At 40.2% G+C, this 13,899-nt stretch overlaps 1 protein-coding gene across 4 annotated transcripts in view; it reads right to left on the reverse strand.

Moving 5' to 3' along the window:
• Nucleotides 1-841: 841 nt before the first annotated feature.
• The window catches only part of gapvd1 (GTPase activating protein and VPS9 domains 1), a 35,662-nt gene continuing 22,604 nt past the window's right edge, over nt 842-13,899 (reverse strand). For 2 of the 4 annotated variants that reach the window (XM_057356628.1, XM_057356625.1), the window contains 16 exons: nt 13,683-13,817; nt 12,745-12,864; nt 11,762-11,839; nt 10,679-11,025; nt 10,139-10,226; nt 9,024-9,056; nt 8,148-8,219; nt 7,880-8,020; nt 7,651-7,780; nt 5,459-5,571; nt 5,076-5,235; nt 4,729-4,916; nt 4,187-4,400; nt 3,911-3,983; nt 3,248-3,445; nt 842-2,180 (listed from right to left, as the gene is read on the reverse strand). In XM_057356628.1, the coding sequence (XP_057212611.1) occupies nt 2,040-2,180; nt 3,248-3,445; nt 3,911-3,983; nt 4,187-4,400; nt 4,729-4,916; nt 5,076-5,235; nt 5,459-5,571; nt 7,651-7,780; nt 7,880-8,020; nt 8,148-8,219; nt 9,024-9,056; nt 10,139-10,226; nt 10,679-11,025; nt 11,762-11,839; nt 12,745-12,864; nt 13,683-13,817 (2,231 nt within the window). In that variant the 3' untranslated portion in view covers nt 842-2,039. The remainder of the gene's footprint in view (nt 2,181-3,247; nt 3,446-3,910; nt 3,984-4,186; nt 4,401-4,728; nt 4,917-5,075; nt 5,236-5,458; nt 5,572-7,650; nt 7,781-7,879; nt 8,021-8,147; nt 8,220-9,023; nt 9,057-10,138; nt 10,227-10,678; nt 11,026-11,761; nt 11,840-12,744; nt 12,865-13,682; nt 13,818-13,899) is intronic. The other 2 variants (XM_057356629.1, XM_057356627.1) reach the window with 1 other exon arrangement.

Here is a 13,899-nt window from a genome sequence, read left to right on the forward strand (position 1 = left end):
AGTAAAAAATGTAACACCCAGTTCCAACATTTACATATAATATAAATGTTGTTCTATGTACTGTGACTACACGAAGAGGCTTGCAGCTGGTGCTCGGTTACGGTTCGTGCGAGAGCAGAGATTTCACATTGCATTAGCAACTGGCGATCAGCATATTGAGTTCATGCACCATTCAAATCAGATGGACCAAAATAAAACATGTACAGAGCTCTAATGGCTACAAAAGCTAGATGAAAAGAACGGCAAAGCTATATTTTATTCATCCCCTTTTTGTACTAGCAGGAGGTAGAGCTAATTGTTCTAAGTGTATCGGCTATTTCAGGACCATTCAGATCTTCAGTTTTCTTTTAAGAACACACCAGCGATTATTAATTAAAAGGCATATTTGAAGGAGGAAAACGTGACAGCATCACAATCTTAGGAGTACTGTTCTTTTGCCTCAGTTCTGTTCATGTGCAAAAGTTGGTGAGAAGTTGTATCCAGAACAATAAAACACATAAACATTTTATATTCCTGGTTAATGTATGCACTGCGGCTATAAAGTCTAATGCAATAGATTGCAAATGATAATGATCGTAGGAAAGACGTAAACATGAGATGGATCTAACAGGCATTATGACACGAGGGAACCTTTAACACGTTAAATGTCACATCACAAACAAACAAATGCATCAATTGATCAAGTCCACTAAAAATGAGTGTATATTTAAACCGCAGTGTTTAAATATTCCATTAATGACAGGCACTCCTGCGGATATGGAAGTATTATTATTCAAGACAAGACCTTCCTAAGTAGTATTCTGTACTTGGGATACGTGTTAATAAAGTGAAAACATGGAAGTAACACAAGCAACAGTTTAATAAAGATCACTAGAGAACTGAATGAAATATGAATACTAGAAAGCTGATGACATCACACATTCTGTACAATAAGTTTCGTATCAATTGTCATAATCCCATCCACCATATAAATGAATAGCAGCACACTGTAAAAGCAAGTAGTCAACATAAGCGGAGTCAATCCACATCCACAAATGTCCACGTTATGAATAACATACTCGCTTTTCACCTAGTTTGTCAACTCTGATGGGCTGAACTTCTCCATCTGAAGACATAGGAATTTCAATATGGGGCAGAAAATCCACTTAAAGAACCAGCGTTATAATGCAAACATCTGCAAGGCACTCATTTACAACAGCGAATCGCATCTAGCACTGTGAGGACACCCTGTTGTAACAACGCTGTGAGTTTTAAATGCATTACTCGAACATCCCAAACTGTGTGCGGTGAACTGCCATCTGCCCGACATCAAGTCAGCACATATAAAAACGAAACATTAAATACAGGAGTAAAGTAATAAATACATTTTATTTTATATAAATATGTGGGCCCTTAATTTCCAAATTTTCTGGGAGACGTAGTAAAGAATGAATGTACAACAATGACAACACCTGTTTACATTCATAGAACAAGCTGCCCTGTTAAAACAATGGAGTGATTGGTTTGATAAACTGTAACATACACTGGCTGAATCTACGTATGGTGATGCGTTCATTGACGTGACTCTGATGGTTAGCTTTCAATGGGCTACGATTGCACGAGGAGGCAAAAATCAAGGATTCGCCTCTGGAGCGTCCCGACACATACGTTATCATTGCAGGTAGTTCCTGGTCCCTTTATCATTTCATAGGTATCTCATAACAGAGCTAGTTATTCACTAAATCTTTATATAAAATTGTATTCTATGCCCCAGCACCTCCCCAGTACTACACAGAAAAAGAGATGTGGGTTATTGACAAAATCAGTAGACCAGCCATTTTCATTAAGTTTTTTTTTTCATTTGTTAAATACCCCCACCACAGAAAAAAACCTGGCATGATCACATCTAACGTTTGATCGTTCTTCAACTTTAAATGTTTCTGTTTCTATGTACAGCTATACAGACTGAGGCGATGCCTCACTGTGTGGTCTTGAAGGGTAGGAGTGGGCGTCCTCTTTCTCTTTCCTACAGTCTGCCCATACAGGTGGCTTGTTCTGCTTCACTTGCGATCGTCGATGGTTTTAATGAATTCCACGGCGGCAGTGAACTGCATCCACCAATAGCACTCCTCCCCGCTCAGCCTGCTGGCGTAGAAATTATTGATGTACTGAATGGTGGACAGAAGGCAGGGTGGGTTCGCCTGCGGGGAGAGAGGGGGGGAGGGGGTGGATTAACGTACCAGATAACACCTGACCACCCGCGCCGTGCGTGCTTACACATTCGAGTGCGTTTAGGGGGCGGAAAAATCTGGCGTGGGCGTGCACGTACGCACGCGAGATAACACAAACAGGTATGAAGAACAAAAAAGGTAAAAAAAAAACAAAGCAAGTCTAAGCAAACAGAAAACTATTTATAAGTATGTGTTTAGGTAATTTGATAATTTTTGTTTAATTCGGTGAACTACTAACAATATTTCTACCAAATTACAAATAAAAGTTTTTTTTTGTTTTAGCATTTATTAATAACAAATCAAATAATATTATAAATCAAATAAAAACAGGACAAACCGGTTAAAAAAATAAAAAAGATTTTAAAGAACGTTTTAAGTTTTAAGAACGTGTAAAATAAAAAAACTCTTTACCTTCGTGTTTTTTCCAAATAACAATATAGGCGATTTCAGTAGCAAAAACATAAACAAATGCTACTTGGCCTAAACTTAACTTCCGGTAGACCTCCGCAAAGAATCAATAACTGTTGAGTAGTTTTAATTTAATTCAATTAATATACAATAAAATATTCATATAAATTAATAGTAATTTAATTTTTTAAACATAATAAACAATTTTTTCAGGAGCTGTATGTGTAATTCTAAACACGTGACTATGTGCTGTGGGTTTTCAAACTTCAGCTGAGTCCAGAAAGCAGAGATTGTTCAGCATCTTTTAAAGAATGAAGGCTGCTCTATAACGATTCTATTTGTATGGATGAGCAGTTTTTCATTACAGCTTGAAAGCGGTTTAATAAAGCCATTATGTGTTGATGTTAAACTGTAATTGAGATTATTATAATTGGTTAAAAGCATGCTGAAATTACACTATAATGAACGACTTCTAAAGAGATACCTTTATAATAAACCGAAGAGTATTGTAAGTATTTCATGATTTAGAGGACATGCTTTTGGGGCTTCATGCTATCAGCAATAATCAACACGCTACAGAATGCACTACAGGCAATTAGCACTGTAAGTGATTGTGTCTCTGTACTCACTTTAATTAGCACAAAGACGAGCACAGGGACGAAGTCATCGGCTCCAGGTACAGCGTCCTCATTGGCCAGACTGAGCAGGTTCATAATGGTGGAGCACATGCGCAGGATACACTGCACTTTATCTCGCGGGGTCTTGTAAGCATTGATGGTCCTGATCTCTGCCTGCGCTGAGGGCCACGGTGCTTCCTTTAGATAAACCTGCACATACACACACAGGATATGTAAACAAATAGATAACAAATAAAATTAAATATATATATATATATATATATAAAATAGATTAGACATATAGGTGGTTTCATCAGACGCACGCCCAGGCCTGAAGTTAACTTAAAAAGATCGGTCTGGCTTATATGAATATTTTTTATATGACTATTTTATTTACTACAATTTGTTGAATGGGTCGTGTAACTTTGTCGCATTTAAGTTTAGCCAAGTAACGCTAGTACTGGTAACCCAAAATAATACTGACTAGACACAATTTTAACATGCAAGCTAATCTAATTTGCTTGTTATTTCTTTTGCTTGTTTTCAGAAATAATCTACAGGGACTTTTTGCAGATGTGTACCGGAAGTTAAGTTTGGGCCACAAAGGCGCACATGCGCAGTAACGTCATATATCTTAAAAAATATTTGTATTGTATATGAAATGGAAATAGTGACCTCTGGGATCTGCAGGGCCTTGTGATTGGCTGTCACCACTTTAGACAGACGTTGAATGTGCTCGTGAAAAAGCCTTGAAAAGAAAAGACGTTGTGTTAACACAAGATATTTAAGAAGGCTAACGCTGTGTCCCAAGAAGGAAGACAAATCACAAATCAGATTGCAATATTAATTGGAATTTTAGACCAATGCTTGCTTGATGCAGAATGCAATAAAGCCTGCTTAGAACACAATGTAAGAATAAAAAAATGGAGACGGATTTCTGAGGTTCCTCACTCGTCTCGCAGTATGTCGCCGTCCTGATTGGGGGAGAAAGCCAGTTTGAAGATGCGGTTCATGACGCTGCGTTCGATGGCCATCTGGGCGTCCTGGAGCTGCTCTTCGCTGGCGTACTGCCAGATGGCATCGTGGGCCATGGCTCCGTACAGGTACCGCAGGAAATCCTCCACCGATGCAGTCTTATCGTCAGCAGCTGTACAGCCCTGAAACGCTGCAGAAACAGATTCGGTCTCAGATGAGACAAATATCTTTCACTGCAAAGTTACACGCTAGATCTTTCAAAGCGATCAACACAAAACTAGACCCAAAAATAACCATTTCCCACTGAAAATAAAAGTGCCTGTTTATAAATATTCAATGTGTGAGCTCAATGCTATTTTTATTTAATTTGTGTGTACAGAACTGTACATTTCCACAGATTTGAATAACTAAGTTTTAAAGTGAAAAACGGGGGTCAATTCTGAAGCAAAGTCTAGCATTAGCGCAACCTTACAGGTGGAACAATACGAACAACAGACATCCATACGGCAGGCAGAGACCTTTGATGAAGTCGAGCATCTTGGACTCCATGTGTTCCAGCAGCAGTCGGACGCAGACGGTGGTGAAGTAACGGTTGGCCACTTCTTTATCTCTCAGTACCCTCTGCAGGAGCCTCTCCAGATGAGCCTGAGACGTCTGCAGTCCCTGTCGGCACCGTGTCAGATAGGCGATGTACGGGGCCCGCTTCCTGCCGCACAAACCCATCGAACTCTCATTATGCGAGTCATGCCCAAAAATATGTCGGCACTAGCTTTTATTAAAAAGTGATTCATGGATGTGTGTGAGAGGAGAGAGTACAGGAGAAAGACAATGAGACCGAAAGAGTTAGCGAGAGAGAGTAATGTACCTGTAGTCCTCTGCCATGGCAGTGAGCAGTTTTCTGCAGGTGCGGGGGTCGAGGTGGCTGACGCAGCGCGTAGTCTCCTGGATCTGAGCCATCTGGTTCTTATCCTGCAGGTTAATGGCCTCCGCCAGCTGCACCTTCAGAAAGCACACGATCTCGTTGTCTGAGGAGGGAAAGGAGACAGGGGCCAGACATTAATGCGCTGGGTTTGGAACCTCGGAACCTGCATAACTGCTGCTTTTATCCCTTGTGAACAGAGCTACAAAAACCTACCTCTAACCGAGTTTCTTTAAAATGTTAAGGATACATTAGGACTGAAGTATCATTTTCGTTCAAAAGCTCTTTAAATAATAATCATTTATAAAATATCAGGGAAGTGAAAGGACCTTCAGGATCTGTGTGGTCCGGGAGGCCGTTGCGCGTTGTCGCATGGGGAATGATAGGAAATACAACCGAATCTGCTGAGCACAGGGCCATCCGGAGCTTCTTCTTAATATCACTGGGGAGATGAAAGATACAGCGGGTTAAGTACCACGATGGAGATTTTTCTCTATTATGTGCAATCCCAGCGTTATGGATGTGACATTTTTAGTCAAAACTTGAAATACAAACTCTCGGAGAACATATTATATTGAATAATTTGTTTACATTTTAATAAACCCTTGATGATAGTCCAAACATCAGAAAAATATCAGTCTAAACACAAGTTTTCGATTTTAAAAGAGAGAAAAATGAATGTGTTATGGATGTGACAAAAAAGGATGCACGGTTTCGAGACACAGTCTTTGCAGGATTTCTGTGAATTCAAATGTGCAAACCAGAAGCAATAATAGCCAACAAATGAAGAAGAGATGGCTCTTCATAGAACATAAAATAAATGTTTTATTTTCATTTTCATGTGGCTATTCATGAGAAATATGGACCGTCATGGATGTGACAATTCTGTTATGGATGTGACGATTAATTTCCCTGACAATGGAAAACTATGCTTTAACACTAGGGATGGGCGATATGGCCCTAAAACTCTATCACAATATTTTCTGGTATTTGTTGCGATAACGATACAAATGACGATATAACTATAACACCATCCACTGCTGTTTTTTGCTACAAGTGATAGTAGCTGCATGTAGTCTAGAGCCTCAGAAACACAAACATTAATCAAAAAGTAAAACGTACCCCAAATCAAACAGGCTCCTAAAATATACCTACAGTATTTTTGTAAATATAAAATATAATAGTGACGTTCGAATTCAAAAGGTTGTAGGAAAGACAGAATTAAATGAACTAAAACTCAATATACACATCATGTCATACCGAGACTGTATATAGCCTATTGTTGGGTGGAAACGGTCGCCTTCTCTTCTCACAGAAACATATACTGTATCTGTCCATGACTCGAGGTACAGAAAGAGAACAGAAAAATGCAGATAAAAGAAATCTAATTAAATAATCTACGCTGCCATACTCTCATAAACGTATTTAAAATAACGTAATACAAACTCGCATTTGTACTGGATGTAAACAGGCAGCAGTGCGGTGTGCGCTGTGTCGCTATGAAAGCTCATGTGAGTGCGAGCTGCGCACGGGACGCTCCGTTCATGCATCCTGTATATAACAGGCAAGAAATCATATTAAACAATTTGTGCAATACGCACGCGCACATAACATCTAACGAATGTTTAAATAAAGATTTTTAACCAACCTAAATGTTGTTGACTATCAACAAATACTTAAATTAATTACATAAAACGAAAGGGACGAAAGTTAAACATTAACTCGGATGCACCTACAGTGCCATCCTTCACGAGAGTAAGAGCTCGTCTTTTAGCGCAAACTCTTTCTCAGCTTCACGTCCGCCCTCCGCTATGCCCGTTTTCGCTCCGCATATGAGCTGTGAATGGGTCTCACAAAGAAATACGTCATCAACTAGGATTTATCGTTTATATCGCGGTAAGACTAATTCCTATCTTGGGGAGAATTTCTAACGGTATATCGCAAATGATATAATATCGCCCATTCCTATTTAACACCACAAAATATTACATTAAAAACTTTAAAAGAGACTACAGATGGGTATTTAAACTACCAAATATTAACATCTGACCTATCAGTATGGTAAAAACCTTTGCTAAAACCTTTTTTTATCTTAAACAGATATTTCACCCCCAAAAAAAAATTCTGTCATCATTTAATCACCCTCGGTTATTCCAAATCTGTATACAGTTCTGTGTTCTGCTGAATACAAAGGAAGACATTTGGAAGAATGTCATTAACCAAACAGATCTCATCCCCCATTGACTGCCAGTATTTATTTTCCCTACTATGGCAGTAAATAGGGAATGAGATCTGTTTGGTCACTGACATTCTTACAAATATATTCCTTTGTGTTCATCAGAACCAATAAATTTATACAGGTTTGGAATAATTGAGGGTGACTAAATGATGATGGGTGAACTGTCCCTGTAAGGTTGACATTTGCATGGAATTGCCTATATGGTTTTGGCTCTACAGATATTCATATGAAAATGTTTATCAAAAAACAGAGAGTAAAAAGTCATGTAAAATGTCAAGAGACCTGAATGAGAACGTCTTATCTTGAGGTGGCGCCGTCTGACTGGCAGAGTCTGGTAGATCATCTGCGGAGATGTTCTGCAGAGCTTCGTCTTTTGGCGAGTCATGTTCGCTGTCTCCCTCTCTAGACGACTCTGTAAAAACACAGCAAACCGTTGTTTAACATTTTAGATCTACAAGTGCGAAATTGCTTTAAGAAAGATAAGAGCATGTGCTATTATTATATGGCAAACCTTGTCCACCATAAGGTCCTGCAACAGCTCCATCACTGTGGGTGGGCCGTTTCTCCATGTACTTGATGTACTTGTCCATTATCGCCTCTGCTGACTGGGTCTTGGAGCTCTGCCTGAGCATCGAGGGCTCATCTGATAATACTGATGCGTGTATACAAACAGATGTGCACAAACACATGCAGTCAACATACGACATCTACATTGTGATGCTTGCCATGTGGTTGAATGTGTACATGGGCAAAAAATCGAAATAAAAGAGATTAAGGACCTTGTGGGACCCTCTCTGCTCCTTGTTCATCCTTTTCCGGCTTGTCCCGCTTTCGGAGTCCGCTGATTGGCACTGTGGAACACAACACAAGCCGTTTAAACTCACAAACATTCAAGTCGCTGCAGTTACATTTCTAGGAGAACCCAAAGCACAAAACATCACACCTCCTCCAGCCCATTAATGTCCACTGTGTCGAATGGACCAACATGCTGTGGATGTTTTTGCTTTATTTATATGCAGTCATAAACTGCTGCTAAATGTTCAGTAATGGGGTACTATGACAGGGAACATGTCACTACTATGGGGCAAGCACACAGATCTGTGTTTCAAAATGTGTATGAGCAGATTTGTTTGTGTGAATTTATGCTGCATGTACGAATACACAGATGACTCTTTTATACAGTAATATCGAAATATGCATCTTTTCAAAAAATAGCCTAAAATGAAAATTCTGCCTTCATATAGTCATCTAAATGTTCTCGCAAACCTGTTTTACTTAAAAAAAATAATCCATGTCTGTCAGAAAAGTTAATAATTGTAATTGCATCAAAAACAACCCGTACATCCTTTTCCAAGAAAGTGAAAACTTCAAACAGGTTTAAAACAACAGGAGGATGATTATATGACAGAATTTCCATTTTTAGGATAAACTATTCTCTAAAGTGCATATCCCACCAAACTTTTACTTTTATACGGATCAACCACTGCAAAGATAAACTTTGGAATCAAAATGGCTGCATGAATGAGGAAATGAAGTTCGACTGCGGTATGTCACGGCTCTAGTCGTCACAAAATGGGGCGAGGAGGAGTCTAAGGGACCCAACACGTACTCGGGCTGCTAGTGCAGAGTGGGAGAGAGTTTGAAGAGTGGGTTACCTGGAAGTTCACCCTCTGCTGTCCAATAGAGCACTGTGTGAGGAACACAGACAGCAACAAACACGGTTGGGCTTTACAAACACAACCTTTTTGCCCAAGCCATGATAACCGCTACTTCTTAACTACGGTATGTATTATATTATCACAAAGACTGAGCCACTTCTGTAATTAGTAATGCAACAATTAGTATTGACTTTACATGACCACATCACCTACAGTTGTTTTGCTTTTTTACAAGAGATTACAATAATAACAGCAACCCAATTTTGGAGATACAATATAAAATGTATTATCGCTGATATTTATGCTGATATTAAGGGATAGTTATAAAAATTCAGTCAACATTTATTCAAAACCTGTGTATTTTGAGAAATGTCTCAGTAGTTCTGTGTTCATACAAGTCATTACAGTCCCAAATTGTTCGGTCAACAACATTCTTTAAAATATCTTCTTTTGTTTTCTGAAGAAGAATGAAAGTCATACAGGTTTGAAATGACATGAAAGTGAATCAAAGAATTTTCATTTTTGGATGAACTATCCCTTTTATGCTGATATTAAAACAAGATCATATCATATTTTTAATTTTAGTCTAACTGTTCTTCTGCCTTGTTTCTAAAAACAGTCATCTTTTTACTGTACGTTGTGATATTCTGCCGAAATGTTACTTAAAAGAGTAGTTCACCTTCAAAATGAAAATTCTGTCATCATTTACTCAACCTCTTGTCATTTCAGACCTGTATGACTTTCTTTCTTCCGCAGAACACAAAAGAAGATATTTTGAGGAATGTTGTTAACAGCCCCCCAGTCACATGCATTGGTTACAATAGAAGTGAATGTGGGCCAGTGCTGTTCTGTAACCAACATTTTTCAAAATATCTTCTTTTGTGTTCTGCAGAGGAAAGGAAGTCATACAGGTTTGAAATGACAAGAGGGTAAGTAAATGACAGAATTTTCATTTTGAAGGTGAACTACTCCTTTAACTGACGTTTTTTACATTTAAGCTTTAGTGTTTCACCATTTGGTTAGACGTCATGTTTCTGACTAGCCATGACTTAAAAGTTCCACTGGATGAAAGCGTGTACGCCAGATAAGTCTGTGAGAGATGTGCTTCTCACCTTTAGGAATTGCAGGAACGAAGCGTTTCTTCCACCAGGGTCTGTTCCTGTCAGACTTCTCATCATCACTGTCCTTCCTGTCCTCCGGCTGAACACAAATAAACAGTCAAGCACACGGAAACGAACAATATAACAGTCAGAAAATATTTGCTTGACTAATGTCATGAGTTCAAAAAGATGACTGTTCTGCAATACACAGGTAACAAAAGCTAAACTGATGAGTATATTAAGGGATAGTTCACTCAAAAATGAGAAATCTTTAATAATTTATTCACCCTCAATTCTTTCCACACCTGTATGACTTTATTTCTTCTGCAGAACACAAAAGAAGATATTTAAAAAAATGTTGGTAACCAAACAACATTGCCCCCCATTGACGTCCATTATATGGTCACAAAACCACCGAGACATTTCTTAAAATATCTTCTTTTGTGTTCCACAGAAGAAAGAGTCATATACAGGTTTTGAATAACATGAGGGAGAATAAATGATGACAGAATTTTGTGCAACCAGTTACAATCACTGAAATGCCCTGCTCACCTCTCCTTTAAGAGAATCTTTGCTCGGAGAAGAAGTGGGCCCTGTGGAGAACGCCCCAGCCGGCTCTTTTTCCTCCATCATGGTCCTGCGGTTCAGTCCGGGGTCGCTGTTGGGTCTGCGGCCAGCGGACACCACATCAGTGCTGCGGCTCCTCACCAGCCGTTCGGGGTACGAGTGCCTCTGCTTGGGGTGCTCCAGATCACCCTGCGCCAGATGGGGGGCAAAAAGAGGCGGACGGGGCTCCTGGTTGCCGGTGACGCTGGCCTCTGGAATGGGCGGGTCCGGGGGAGGGTGCGGGGGGCGGGCATAGTGTACCTTGGGCCGTACAATGGTGCCAGTGGAAGACCCTGTAAAGACACGTGACCAAAATTTAGCCTTTGTGCTTTTAAGACACAGTGTTGATAAATGCACCTTTGAATGCTGAAAACGTTTTTGATTTTTTTCACACCATAACCTCCGGTTTTGGCAAAAAAAACCTAAACGCTAGGGTCATGACATGGCTTGTTCAATCGGCATTCATAAAAACTTAAATTCTACGCACACAGGCAAAGCCAGCGGGCGTGTGTGTGTGGGAGAGAGAGAGAGCTTGAGATAGCTGTCAGAGTGAGACAGACCTCAGGTGAAAGTAGGCCACCTGTTCCAAGGGTACAGCATCTCTGCCGAGCGCCTTCCAATGCCAGCCCCGTGCCACCGGCTCAGTGGGGACAGGCCACAGAGCCAAAACGCCTGCGGTGAGGTCTAGCAACCTGTCATCCCCTCACCTTGCCCCACACACACACATTCCCACACTTGCACAATGGCTTTCGAATACATTTAAGCAACTCCATAGGCATCCCATAGAAAATATGCAAGCTTGGACGGACATAGCGAAATTGTCCCTTTAAACACAAATTTTTATATTTTTTGCTAGTAATTGGACTATAAAGAGACCAAATGACAATAAAAAGACATTTGGCTTTATTTCTCAACACATACACTGTTCTGTGTGCTCTGGTCATTAGGCACATTAATAGTACTCCTTTCTTGCTCCTACATGTGTAAGTACTGCATCCCACCGCAATGCATGCTGGGAAGTGTCATTACCTTCTCCAGAGGAGAGGGGATCAAACATAGCCAGCAGTGAATCTGCTTGAGAGGCTGCGCAGGACAGACTGTGAGCTCCTGGAGAGGTGAAAGTAGAAGAACAGAGATGTTAGTCTCATACTACAGAATAGGGCTGTGCAATTAATCGAAAATAATTGTAATCGTCAATTTTGGCCTTCAACAATTACAAAAACAAAATAATCGACGTAAAACGATTATTGTGCCGCATTCCATTTTGCAAGGATCATCTCTTTTCTTGTGGTATAAATCCACAGCGCACCCCCTTCATTTACAGTTGTACAGCTGTGCTATTTCTTTACAATTTATTTTTCAGTTGAATTCACAGTTTAAAAGCCAAGTTTTTTTATTTTTCTATGTTGTTTTAAAACTTAGTGAGTAATCATGTTAAATAATCGGGATCTCAATATTGGCCAAAATAATCGTGATTATTTTTTTATTATTTTTATATATAAAAAATAACCATTTCCAATTTAGAATCCATTGAGCTGTCAGGTATGATTTCGCATTAATGTCCCCGTGAACTGGAAGTTGCGATATTTGTTACTTCCGTATTTTGAAGCATTTGCGAGTGAAATGGAATTTGAATAAGAAAATTGTGTGCGTGGTTTGCCACTAGAGGGCGCAAGTGCATTTTCAGATTTTAACTGAATATTATGAGGGCACATGAATTTTAAAAAGACAATGACCCACACTGATAAGCTATTTACAATAAACGCTGCAATATTTCTTAAAAAAATAGGAATTGTAATTTTTAATTTCACTGGGACTTTAAAACTCAGTTTGATGTCATTTGACCTCACCATGCATAAAGATGAGTACGTAAAGTAACCTGCAATTTTAGGTTTCTAATAGAGATGGCAAAATAAAAACAAAAGTTACAAATTGCAGATTTAAGCATAATGTACACGGAACAGCGTGAACGTGCACCATCAGTCGCTCAAATGCGAGTGAGAATATTGTACCGTGAGCAGAGTCTTCTCCATCTGGACTGGTCACGGAATCTTTGCCTCCAAAGTCTGAGCTGCACTCCGAGCGCAGATCTTCAATCTTATTGGGAATGTCCTCCGACGTGGCACTGATGCCTGCAGAAGCAACATGCAACACATCAGCAAAACCTCCAACTATAAATCAAAGAGGAAAACGTATTACCTTTAGAGAGAAACTCTAGAAACGTTATCATGAAATACTACTCCAGATACAAAAGAACAAATTACGAACCCAAACTTTGTTCTGCTGTCTTTGCAAAACAAGCCTCGGTCTACTTTTCGCATAACTTGGGATTTGACCGTGCATATATCTTTTACATCTACAGAAACGTTAAGGTATATGCAAGAGTCTGTAAGGTTGTTGTGATGGAGTGGCGGCCATGTTGAACGGCCCATCTCATTTCAAGCCCCTCGTGGAAGGGGGGAAACCACGCCGACGCTCCCTCGAGTGCTTGGAGAGGGCGGAGGAATCCTCTAGGGAGGTCAGAGTAGGTGAACGAGAGATGAAAACGGCGGGAATGAACGAAGGAGGAAAAGAAAGACAATCCATCTGTCGAAGTCCACGGGGAAAACTCCCCACGAGGAGTCGGTCGGGAGTTTGCCGTTTGTGTTACCTGGCTATTCGTCTTCATCACCGTGTCAGGGCAGAAGAGTCACCGAATAAAGAACTCAGCGAGGCAGAGAACAACACTTAAGTCTGAGGTGTGACTGGAATGTTCAAACTTTTGTATTGTTGGTCGCCGCAAGTTCTTGTTTGGTTCGATCAGTTACTCAAAAGTGACAAAAAAACACAACCATGGCGCTCATTTGGGTTTGAATCCAGCTTGTGTCATTTGCATTATTTGACTCTGTACTGACCAAATGGCCAAAAAAAGTGTGTGTGTGTGTGTGTGTGTACACGTGCGAGTGTGTACCTGAAACCACACTGAGCCCCGGGGTACTGGGTCGGGAGCTGACCTCTCTGACCTCGGTGTCGTCTGAAGTGCTCCCAACACCCGAGCAGCTCTCCAACTCCTGCAGGCGCTCCTCCTGCTTCAGATCTGCAGCTTCTGCAACACAGATCCATTAACTGTAGTGACGCATCCTCACACACACACACAAAGACACCCATTGCATCTCTACGGAAGACTC

The sequence above is a fragment of the Triplophysa rosa genome, linkage group LG17 (genome assembly GCF_024868665.1).
Source record: "Triplophysa rosa linkage group LG17, Trosa_1v2, whole genome shotgun sequence".
Lineage (NCBI taxonomy): Eukaryota > Metazoa > Chordata > Actinopteri > Cypriniformes > Nemacheilidae > Triplophysa > Triplophysa rosa.